Here is a 12,132-nt window from a genome sequence, read left to right on the forward strand (position 1 = left end):
CCTGGATTTTAAGACAAATCCCAAGGAAGGAACTGCAGCCTCCTGAGTGAGTGTGTGTGTGAGAGTGAGGAGGAGATGACACACAGGCTGAGCAAGCCCCTGGCCAGATCTGCCTAAAGCTGTGATAAGGAGGCGCAGGAGAGGCAAATGAGCTGAGACCCTGGGACTTTTTCCTCCTTGCAACAAGGAAGGAACTTGTACGGAGTGGATCCAGATTGGTGAAGGATTCTACAAGATTGGAAGAGAGGCCTCTTCCACCTTCTCCTTCTTGAGCAGGCATGGAGTCCAGCAACGACACTGACAGCTACCCAGGCATTCTGGAGTGTGACTACGAGGACTGGAGTTCATCCAGGATCCTGATTCCCTCCATCTACTTGCTGGTTTTCTTCCTAGGAACCACCGGCAACGGCTTGGTGCTATGGACCATTTTCTGCGGAGGCCAGGAGAAACGGCGGTCTGCAGACACGTTCATTGCCAACCTGGCAGTGGCCGACCTCACCTTTGTGGTCACCTTGCCACTTTGGGCTACCTACGTCATCCTGGACTACGACTGGCCCTTTGGCTCTTTTGCCTGCAAGCTCAGCAGCTACCTGGTCTTTGTCAACATGTACGCCAGTGTCTTCTGCCTCACTGGGCTCAGCTTTGACCGCTACCTGGCCATCGTCCGCCCCATCGCAAATGCCAAGCTGAGGTCCAAGGTCAGTGGGCTTTTGGTAACCCTAACCCTCTGGGCCATGGCAGTCCTCCTAGCCTTGCCAGCCATGATCTTCCGGAGCACAACCGTCTTCACCGGGACAGACAAAGTTACGTGCTACATGAATTTCTCCAGTGTGGCCACCGATGAGACCGAGCAGGTCTGGGAAGCAGGGCTGGGCTTGTCTTCCACCCTCCTGGGCTTTGTGCTTCCCTTTGCCATCATGCTGACCTGCTACTTCTTCATTGCCCGCACCATTGCCGGCCACTTCCGAAAGGAGCGCACTGAAGCGCTGAGGAAGCGGAAGCGCCTGCTGACCATCATCATCGTCCTGGTGGCCACCTTCGCCGTCTGCTGGCTGCCCTTCCACTTTGTGAAGACCATCTACATGCTGATGGACTGGGGGGTGATGCCCTTGTCTTGTGGCTTCCACGCCTTCCTCAGCAACCTCCACCCGTACAGCAGCTGCTTGGCCTACATCAACAGCTGCCTCAACCCTTTCCTCTACGCCTTCTTTGACCCCCGCTTCCGACAGGCCTGCGCCGCCCTCCTCTGCTGCAGCCCAGGGCATTTGGCAGGATCTGGTGGGGACAAGTCGGCCAGCTACTCCTCCGGCCACAGCCAGAACCACCTGGGGAAAGGAGCAGATGCACAGCGGGAGAAGCAGTGCCCCGACAGCCAGGAGACTCTGCTCCGGGGATAAAAGCTGGACTACGCCGCATACAAATGTCAAGGACTTTGGAGATAAGGGGCTCTGTTTTCCTCTTTTCCACCCTCTTCTGTGGGCCCTTCCTTTCTAATGCTGTACTATCTTTTTCAGGGTTCCCTTACCCCTTCTGACTCACACCCCCTTCTGCCTTTCTTTGTCTTTCTCTGCCCGCCACCTCGTCCCCTAAACCAGAGCTGGAAAAATTGGTGGTCTTCAATTGTTGCTGGACTCCACCTCCCATCATGGCCCAAAGGTCAGGGGTGATGGGAGATGTGGTCCAACATCCATGTTTAACTTTGCCACTTGACCTCTTTTTAAGATGGAATATCCTGCAGTGATGGGATGAGCTAAGCTCCCAAGGAACAATTAGGAGCTCTGCCAGCTGTTCTGGAGTGAAAAATACAGGTCATGGTGCTGAAACATAACTTTGCTGGGCACTGGCTCTGTCTCCTGCTCCATAGCACTTTCAATACAGTTTTGCTTCTGTCCCCCCCTCTGCACATCTGTGCTTTTTATTGGCACGGTGCAAAGACAAATCTGCCTTAATTTGTGCTACTTGACATTCCAGTAGCACGGCAGCAAGAAAGAGGGAGCAGAGATGAGTTCCTTAAGAGGGGACCAGCTGTCTTAGGAGGCAAGCAAAGTCTGCAATCCCACACACACATAGTTGGGAACGAGTCCCCTCGAACTCACACTTCTGAGCAGGCATAACTGGGGTTGCACAGATGGTCTGATCACCGAGGAGTCAGCCTATAACTTCTAGGCAAATCCTGGGCATTCTAGAAAGGCAGCAATCCCATGCGCATGAAATTAACGGGACTCATTTCCAATTAAATCAGGACAGGATCATCCAGTGTGTCCCACTGGGTTCCACTGGGCTTACTTTCAAGTAAGCAGCATAGGATTACAACCTTGGGTAAGGATTTTTAGCTTATGGTGAACCCCCCCCTCCCCTGGTTATAGAACCATAAAATTGTAGAGTTGGAAGGGACCCCAAGGGTCTACAATCTAGTCCAACCCCCGCAATGCAGCAATGTCATAATTCATTCTGCTCCACACTCCCTAAATAACAACAAACCTGGGAGTAATAACTTATTATCTGTAGCTGGCTGTTGTTATTTTTTTTTTTATTTTTGCTGCTGCTGTTGTCTGAGCCAGCCTCTGGTCAGGATTCCCTGCCTCAGAAGTTTCCCCACCCACACAATTCATTCTTCTTGTCAGGAGACACCTGGGGATGTGATCGATTTACAGCTCCCAGTTGCTCTAAACCTCTGCCGGAGCAAAATGACCACAGCTCAAGGAATGTATCCTTTTTAAGATCCAGCACTAGGACTGGCACCATGGACAGAGGTCTCCGGCCTGCTCCCCTGTACAGTGGTACCTCGGGTTACATACGCTTCATACATACATACGCTTCTTACATACGCTTACATAAGGTTCAGGTTACTCAATCCGCTAACCCAGAAATATTACCTCGGGTTAAGAATTTTGCTTCAGGATGAGAACAGAAATCATGCTCCGGCAGTGCGGCGGCAGCAGGAGACCGCATAAGCTAAAGTGGTGCTTCAGGTTAAGAACGGACCTCCGGAATGAATTAAGTACCGTACTTAACCCGAGGTACCACTGTAGTTGAAATGTGCCTTATAAGATGCACTGAGAACAGATACCAGGCTGCCCTTCCCTTTGTTCTTCTCCCTCTTTTCCTGTCCCTTAACACCCCCTCCCACTTTATTTCCTGCCACAAGATGTGAAGGAAAGATGTGAGGTGTGAGAAACTATCTCCCCTTCCTCACACACACACAATTATGGATGGTTTAGTAGGAGTGACTTCTTGGGTTTTCAGTTTTTTATGGTATAATCCCCCCCTTTCCCCACAATTCACTGGGAGCTGGTTTCTCCCAGAATGTGTACAGAACCCCCCCTTTGCAGGCAATATGAACAGAAATGGCAAAATGCAGTTAATATTGCATATGAGCTCCCTTTTAAGGGGGTTGGGACCAAATGGCAACTTTCTGATAATTTCCTTGTGTTCATTCTCCAGTTTAGTATATTGAGCCATGCAGCAAAATGCTCCAGAACACTATTATAGGCGTGTTCACATTTGCATTCAAGAAGTGTGCAGTCTGTGTACCTGTCTACACATATAGTGGAGCTGTACATATCAGATAGTTACACTCTTTTGCACAAAGACTTGCAAGTGTGTAGAGAAAGCTTGTAACTGTGCTCTCTGCAAGCTATGAACAAACCTTGAGGAATTTGTCTGTTGGCAAAAGGTTTATGTATGAAATGACCTTAAAAATGCATTCTCTGTTCTTATTAATCTAGAGACCCTAGGACAAAATTGCAAAAAAAAAGTTTGAATCTCTCACTTGCTATATTTTTTTATATCTGAATGATTATTTTAAAAACGACTCGTGTTTAATTTCCTAAACTTTTTTTGTATAAGATTTCTGCTGACCTTTAAAATTTTTAGCAAGTGCTGCAGACTGGAAAGCGGCTTTTAGCAATCAAATACTCTGCTTGAATAAAGAATAGCGAACTGGGAAATGCAAATGTTTTTGTATAGATCCTATTGAAACAAAAGTATTCATCATCATTATTTTTTTTATCCTGCCTAATCCAAATTCATTTCCCACCTGAGAGTGTAATGTTCTATTGTTGAATTAAAGAATCTTAAAATGTATGAAATCTACATCTTTGCTGTCTTCCTGGGGCAGGGTGGGGGAGGGGAATCTCTCTCCCAGTGGTAAAAATAGATGTGCAGATGGCTCTCGTTCTGGAGAGGACGTGCTGCTGACTGAGGTTGTGATGCATTTAACAGAACCAAGTGATAGAACTTCCCCTGAATTGTACCATTTCAGGGTGCAGGTGGGAGGTTTCATGTTTAAAAAACCTCCCCGGATATAGAAAGGTAGCATTTCAGGGAGAATATGAGGTTGAACAATTCTCCATGGAATGTTAGTTTTCGAGATGAAGAGAAAGTTTTAGATAGGTGGATTTAAACATGAAACCCCACCTCCAGTTGCAACCTGAAAAGCACGCAATCCAGAACAAGCTTTCCCACTTGATTTTGGCTAACGTCTAAAGTGACCCTGTGTGTGTCAGCTTCTTTCTCCTTGGACAGAGAAAGTGCACACCCTCATTTGGATTATGCATATGTGATGTGTTTCTGAGCTGTCAATGCCCTTGTCTTAAAGCCTTGAAAAGACTGCAGAAAGGAGAATAGGAGAGGGCAATCTGGTTAAAATTCCTCTTTGAATTTTATTATGATTGATCTCATGCTGCTATTAAGCTTTCCCACAAGCTTGATAGTAGCACTGGGGGGCAGGATTTAAAACTTTCCTCTTCCTGTGCTGCTCCCTGTGCTGCTCAGCTGACTGGAGAACAGCTGAGAGTGATGAAAAGAGGAATAGACTGCCAGAAAAAATGTTAATAATATGGGGTCTCATCCTTCTTCCTCTTCCTCAGCTGATCAGTGGGAGGGTATTTCATGGGGGGGGGAAGAGGGACAAAAGGTAACAGGGGTGGGTGGGTGCAGATTGCACAGTTCTAAACAGGAGATGGTGTGGGGGGAGGTTCTTGGAGACTATGCATATTGCCCAGAGAACATACAAAATGCAGTCAAGATATGGCCTGTTGGAGATGTCTGGAGAATATACAACATTCGGCTGAGATATGGACATTCCCTAAGGCCTGTTGGAGATTATGTACATTGACTGGGAAATGTGCACAGTTGCCTTTTATGTGCATATTCTCCATGAGGCCTGGTTAATGTGCATAATGTCTGGTTGTTATGCACATTAATTGCTCAAATTACATATATAGCGAAGGCACTGGCTCTGGTGTTTAGTGCCTATGGATCATGTTGGTGCTTGCCTATTGTATCTGGAACCACCCAGATGTCCATATGCACACCTCTCCTCTGGATGCTTTAGGGGAAGACTTGCCCATCCATGGTGGCATTGCCCTCTTTGCTCCCTCCCACTGCAGAAACATAGCAGAAAGCTTCAGAGAGCAATGTTCCCAGACAAAGCCACAGCTCAAACAATCTAGTTTGCTCTGCTACAAGATTCCTTGCTGGAGCCAGATGCAAGGGAAACCAAACATTCAAAATGCAAAAAGAGATAAAAACTGATGCCTGAGTGCAAATAACTGCTAGACGCCCCAGTGTCCTCACTACAGAATTCTTGAACTTTCCACTTTCAGATTCCCAAAGAGTGTCACTCTCTCTTACTCTTCACCATTATGCTTTTCATCAGTCACAAACACCAATGATGTCTCTTAGGGCTCCCAGATGTCTGATTATCCCACAGACTTCTCCCAAGAAAACTCACTCTTTAGTGCTGAATCAAAGCAAACATCAACCGGGTTTTCAGCAGATTGATGTTTATTCTGATTTAACAGAGTGGGTTTTCACTGGGAAAGCACTGGGACAAGCAGAAAACAATTTGGACTCGTGCCTAGAAAGTATTAGGGACGTGGGTGGCGCTGTGGGTAAATCCTCAGCGCCTAGGGCTTGCCGATCGCATGGTCGGCGGTTCGAATCCCCGCGGCGGGGTGAGCTCCCGTCTTTCGGTCCCAGCTCCTGCCCACCTAGCAGTTCGAAAGCACCCCTAAGTGCAAGTAGATAAATAGGTACCGCTTTATAGCGGGAAGGTAAACGGCGTTTCTGTGTGCTGCGCTGGTGGTGGCTCGACAGAGCAGCTTCGTCACGCTGGCCACGTGACCCGGAAGTGTTTCTGGACAGCGCTGGCCCCCAGCCTCTTAAGTGAGATGGGCGCACAACCCTAGAGTCGGACACGACTGGCCCGTACGGGCAGGGGTACCTTTACCTTTACCTAGAAAGCATGGGACAAGTGGAAGCCTTCTCCTTCTTTCATTGCTGGACTCTCCCCTATTCCCGCTGTCCAGCTAGCTGATGGAGAGGGCTGTGACCCCACATCCACTTACCTGGGAGTAAGTTACATCAAACTCCGTGGGGCTCTCTTCTGAGCAGAGATGCATGGAAATGCATTGTAACTGTACCTATCTGACTGCCACCATGCTCCCCCCTTTTCAGAACTTTGCTACCACAACTATTTTGAGTGTAAAACTTATTTTGGGAGTGAGATGTGTGCTAATTAAAGTGGGTATGTTGGTTAAATCTAAATCTAAAATGGTACTTTATGTGTCATAAGACACAATTAACAGAGCTTCTCAAAAATTCTTTGGAGCGGGCACACCAGTAGGTTAGATCAGTAGATTGGGGATGCAGCTCATAGCTTCAATCCTCAGCATCTCCAGGTAGGGTTGGGAGAGACACCTGCCTGAAATTCTGGAGAGCTGCTGCCACTCAGTGTCAATAGAACTACTCTGGATAGACCAATGAACAGAGTCAGTATCAGGCAGCTTCCTGTGCTTTGTGTTCAACAGATGATGATGAATCTGACTTACTTGACTGCTTCACCATAACACTAAAGTGACCAAATAATTGATACAGGAGCATCAGTGCACATGCTGTTTTATCAAGTTCCCCTGGCCTATGTGAGTCCAAGCATCACAAGCTGCTTTTATACCAATACTATCCTGACATCCCACATGCCTTGGGCGCATCACCCTGACGGCAGCTTCTGCTATCTGTTGAGTATTAGGGCCAGGGAGAAATGTGCAGGCTGGGCTATATATTTCTTGGGGAAAGCACATGGATGCTCCTATGGGAAAGATTTATTGTTTATTATTTATGGCATGTCTATCCCACCTTTTTCTCCAATGAGCTCAAGGTGCTGCACAATGCACATGGCTCTCCAGTTCCACATTTAATCTCCAAAACACCCCTGCGAGGTTGGTGAGGCTGAGAGGCAGGCCCAAGATCACCTGGTGAGTTACATGGTCTCCCAGATTTACTCTTTTCCCAAACTGGGAGCAAGGCGAACAGCAACGTGGACATACAAAATGACCGTAAGCAATGCCACTATCAAACGGCGGAGGATATGCAGCTTTTTCACTTCTATCTAGCCTGCATGACTTCAACACAGGCATAATAACTGAATCCACTGTTGATGCTTTGCTTGTGTGAAACAGCTGCATCAGGTCATCCGTCAATGGAAGAACTTTCCCACCACCTGAAGAGTGCTTGTTTCACCCATGGAAACAAGCAGTTGACACATTCAGCAGCTGCTCAGCCAGTGATGTGCATGTTTGTGTGAACTGGCTCTCAAAAGTCCTCTGCTGTTCTGTCCGTTTCTTCTCACCCAACAAATCCACCTAATTATTTCAGCTCTTCCTTTGTAGTCTCCCTGTCCTGAAAATAAAGAGGGGCAAATGGTGCTAAACCTCTAGCTGGCAGCTCTGTGATACATTTGTCATCAGGACCCTATCAAGTCAACTACAGGTAGAGAAAAGCAGAGACAATTTTGAAGGGTGTGTGGGGGGAGGGGGAGGAGAGGGGCTTTGGCTGATGGAACTTGCTAAGTGAATTCTGCCCGTGAATGGCTAGCTGCATCAAGAGCAAAAATAAGTGAATAAACTCCAGGTTTGGCGCACAAGTTAAATGAATAACGGTTGAGGAAAATGGATATGTTTAGTTTTGAAATGCTGTTATAGAAGAGGCAAGAGAGACAAAGGTAATATTTACGAATGTCTAGGAAGAAGAAATGAAAGACTACAAAAGGTGTTGCATCCATTGATTTGAGGGTAAACCTGGAGTTCTCTTGCTACAGTGTAAGAGAAGTGAGAACAACAGTAATAATGAAGGGACAGCGTTGGGATGGCACAGTGACTCTTTTGTCCCTCTCTTGTTGCTTCGGGACAGGTGGGGATTCTGGGCTGCATCTTGAAATTTTAATAGGTACAAAGTTGCAGCCAAGCCTTCCCTAAATGTACCAAAACTACCAACAGGATCACTTTGAGTGGTGGATTAGTGAGTTTTTTTTGTTTTTTTTAAAAGGTTGATTTACTTCCCCATGTCCCTGAAATTGGATCTGTTTACTTTGCCTTCCTTCTGTTTAGTTTCCCCTTCAAGTGTTGCAAAATGTTAATTTCTTCCTGGAGTTCTGTTAACTGCGTCCCTGGCAATTAGATCAAAGCAGAGTCAGCATGTTGTATAATAGTCTCTCCTTAAAATAAAACAAAGGTTTTAAAATCTGAACTGCTAGATCAAGGCAGAGTTCCCGCCCAAAGCTTCAGCATTCGCAAATTAAATAAAATAGACTTTGTTAAACCTGAACTGCTAAGTAGTTAGGCAGTGGCTCCCAGTTCCCATCCCACCATCTCCCATCTTCAGTCCCAAATCCACAGAAATGTCAAGGACCACCTGAATGAAGCTTGTGGCCCACAGACCAGTTTGGGAATCCCTGGTGACAGAGTTTGTCAGAAAATTTCATGGCAAGGCCTTAATTCCCTTTTCTCTGACTGAAACAGATGCCAAGATCAGACTTCACGTGCAGAGTGAGCTCTTTGGCCTTAAAACATGGCAATATGAAGTATCTTTAATGGCGGTGGTGGGGTTGGGGGGGAGGGAGGGGATACCATGTGAATCAATGCAAAATAATAAAATGTTTATCCTGGTTTTCTCACTTTGATTCTAGTAACAAGAGACAGGGCTTATTCTAAAAGGCAGCGTACTAGCCAAAATAGCCACCCCTGGGATTTTCAGAAGCCAACAAGTGCACTTGTGGGTACCAGACCACGTAATTCCGCATTCTCTGGGTGACTGGGATTAAGCCAGACGACTGTTTATCAAAAAGGCAATTTACCTCAGTGCTTATGTGACCTCTTGATTACAGATAACTATTTAACTACGTATTTACATCGAATAATACATTTAATCCTTTTGTTTAGGGACGCTAACCTTGCTGGTTTGGTTTTATGGCACTTGGCTGTGCAGTTCACTGCTGGGGGGGCTTTTGGCTGAAAAGTAGTGTATAAGTTAACTGGGGTTGGGGAAAACCAACCAAACAAACAAATAAAACTTTCCATTTGACAGTGATGACCAGTACTCTTTCCCCAATACTCTTTAACCTTTTTACATGCTCACCGCATATGAAAAAAGGTTTCCTCCCTTTCTTTACAATTCCAACACAAATCTGATCCTACTTTATACATCTTAACCAATCTACCCAGAGTTAAATACCATCTATGGATCATTTTCATGTGATTCTCTTTCAGTGCGTCTCATGCAGTCAATTTCAAATCGTTCTTCCATAGTTTCTCCCAAAGTTTTAGATCTATGTTATGCCCTATATCCATTGCCCAGTGTGTCACTGAAGCTTTAACCTGCTCATCTTTTGTTTCCCATTCTAGCAGTAATTGATATATTTTAGACTATAGGTTGTCCTTATTCTGTAATAACTGTCTTTCATACTCAAAACAAAAAAATTCCTTCCAGTAGCACCTTAAAGACCAACTAAGTTAGTTCTTGGTATGAGCTTTCGTGTGCATGCACACTTCTTCAGATACACTGAAACAGAAGTTACCAGACCCTTCTATATAGTGAGAAGGTGGGGAGGGGTATTACTCAGAAGGGTGGTGGGAAAGGGTGATTGGCAGATAGCTGTGAATAGCTGTGTATACCCCTCCCCACCTTCTCACTATATAGAAGGGTCTGGTAACTTCTGTTTCAGTGTATCTGAAGAAGTGTGCATGCACACGAAAGCTCATACCAAGAACTAACTTAGTTGGTCTTTAAGGTGCTACTAGAAGGAATTTTTTTGTTTTGACTATGGCAGACCAACACGGCTACCTATCTGTGTCTTTCATACTGTGAGCTTTGGTCTGAAAACCCATTTTTCTTCCCTAGTTTAAACATGTTGTATAACTGCTTATACTTGGCTCCTCATATTTTCCATTGGTTTTAATCTGGGCTCACTCCCTGTGTCTTTGACTTACTTTGTGGTTCAGTGCCTATCATACTCTCCCCCCACCCCAATTTGGCAAATAGCTGCCTTCACTCTGTTTCCCGTTTTAGAGTGGGAGTAGTTGAGGGACAGAGACTGGATAAGCCATTATCAATAAAACTCCTCCATAGGAACATGAGAAACCCCCTCTACATTATCAGACCAAAGACCTACCTAGCCAATATCGTGTTTCCTAAAGTGGTCTTTGACCAGATGTCTGTGAGAAGCCCACAGGCAAAACATGAGGGCAATAACCCTCTCCTGCTGCTCTGACTGGTAACCCAGGGCACACTGCTTTTGATTCTGAAGGTAGCAGATAGTTATCCTGTCCAATGCCCATTGATAACCTTATCCTCCATGAGTCTTTCCGATCCTCTTTGAAAGCTGTCTAACATGGTGGCATCATCACATCTTGCGGTACCAAATTCCTGCTCTGTGTGATAAATCGCTTTGACTGAATGGTCGGCCACAGAAGACTAGCTCCATACCCCATGTGAAAAGTGTAGAGCAAGCGGTCACCAACCTTATTGGGCCTGTGGTCAGATTTGCAAACATGAGAAACTTTTGTGGGCACCACCCACCCACCACCGCAGCACAACAGCCTCTTCTATGGGTTACCACAGAATGATTCTTCCAAATTTCTAATTTCAGTGAGGGGAGGGGTGTACCTTGGGGACAGCAAAGATGGCCTCTGTGAGCACATGGACACCACATTGACAACCCCTTAGAATTGCCCCATCCTCACTTTGCCCCCTTGTTGTGTGGAGTAGGAATGTGGGGCAAAAAGAATGACTGCTAAGGAACAAGAATAGATGCCAGTTCACCTGATTCTGCTTGCAAATATATGTTTAGATGAAACCTCAACATGCCCCCATGAGGCTAGTCAGGCAATTACTGCCCACACATATAAAAGCTGGGCTTGTGGGAGTGTTTGTTTGCTGTTTGCTTCTTATCTGAAGAAAAGTTTGAAGGCTACAGCTGGGTTAATTGAGGTGCTGCTTTTTTTTTTTGCACACAAGCAAAACAGCAAACACTTGACAGTTGCTTATGGGAATCATACTAAAGATAGCATTTGGCAAAAGGAAAAAACACATCCTACCGACACCTAATAAGGCAATTAAGAAGACCTCAGAAGTACCTCAGGCCAGGCTAATTGATCTAAGCAGGCCAACAGCACCGGGGGTGGGGGGTGGAAATAAAGACTGTTTTGAAGTCTATTTAGGCGTTGATGGACAATGCTCCGGGTCTAAGGTCTTCCGCTTACCAGCAGGGCAGCAGTCCACAGCAAAGAACCATTTTCTTCAGTCACCCCTCTCACGGCCATTGCTGACAGAAAAGAATAAGCTGACACTGTGAGGGAGTTGCATGCTCAAACAGCCACCCACTTCGCCCTCCCTATGTTCCTGTGTGAAGCAGCCCTCGTGGGAGGGATAGTGTTGTTTCAGAGTGCAGCAGCTGTAAGTGCACTTGTCTCTGAGGGAAATGTCTCCTTCCCTCCCCCAAATTAAGCTAAAGAAACTTCGGCAGACTTCTTTTGACTCCTACATGGAGCTGCTTCCGAGGCTGGGTGTCTATTCCCAGCCGCTATGGTACTGATGGCAAGGAGAATCCTTCACCTAGCAGCCAAGGTGCTGAGGAGGACAGCAGCTGGGCCAAAGAAGCCTACTTACTAGTTCAATCTAAAACTGCTGACAACCACCCACATGGGCTACCCAGAGGCCCGGTTGGCATCTCAGTCTGTGTCTCTTATGAACTCAGTCCTATTGCGCATTGTTTACTTGGGAGTAAGCCCCACTGAATTCAATGGGACTTTCCCCCAAGTAATACAGCTGAGATCCTATGACCAAAAAAGCCAC

General features: G+C 46.2%; 1 protein-coding gene across 2 annotated transcripts in view; it reads left to right on the plus strand.

Annotated features, from left to right (window-relative positions):
* The window catches only part of LOC114601534 (apelin receptor), a 492,419-nt gene continuing 480,287 nt past the window's right edge, over positions 1–12,132 (plus strand). The window contains exon 1 of one of the 2 annotated variants that reach the window (XR_013394010.1): positions 1–2,972. Coding sequence is in view for 1 of the 2 variants with exons in the window: in XM_028738768.2 (XP_028594601.2) it covers positions 279–1,397 (1,119 nt within the window). In the remaining variant the exon portion in view is untranslated. Of the gene's footprint in view, positions 4,092–12,132 lie in introns of those variants that run through there. The other variant, XM_028738768.2, reaches the window with a different exon arrangement.

Source organism: Podarcis muralis, chromosome 1, assembly GCF_964188315.1.
Source record: "Podarcis muralis chromosome 1, rPodMur119.hap1.1, whole genome shotgun sequence".
Classification (NCBI taxonomy): Eukaryota; Metazoa; Chordata; class Lepidosauria; order Squamata; family Lacertidae; genus Podarcis; species Podarcis muralis.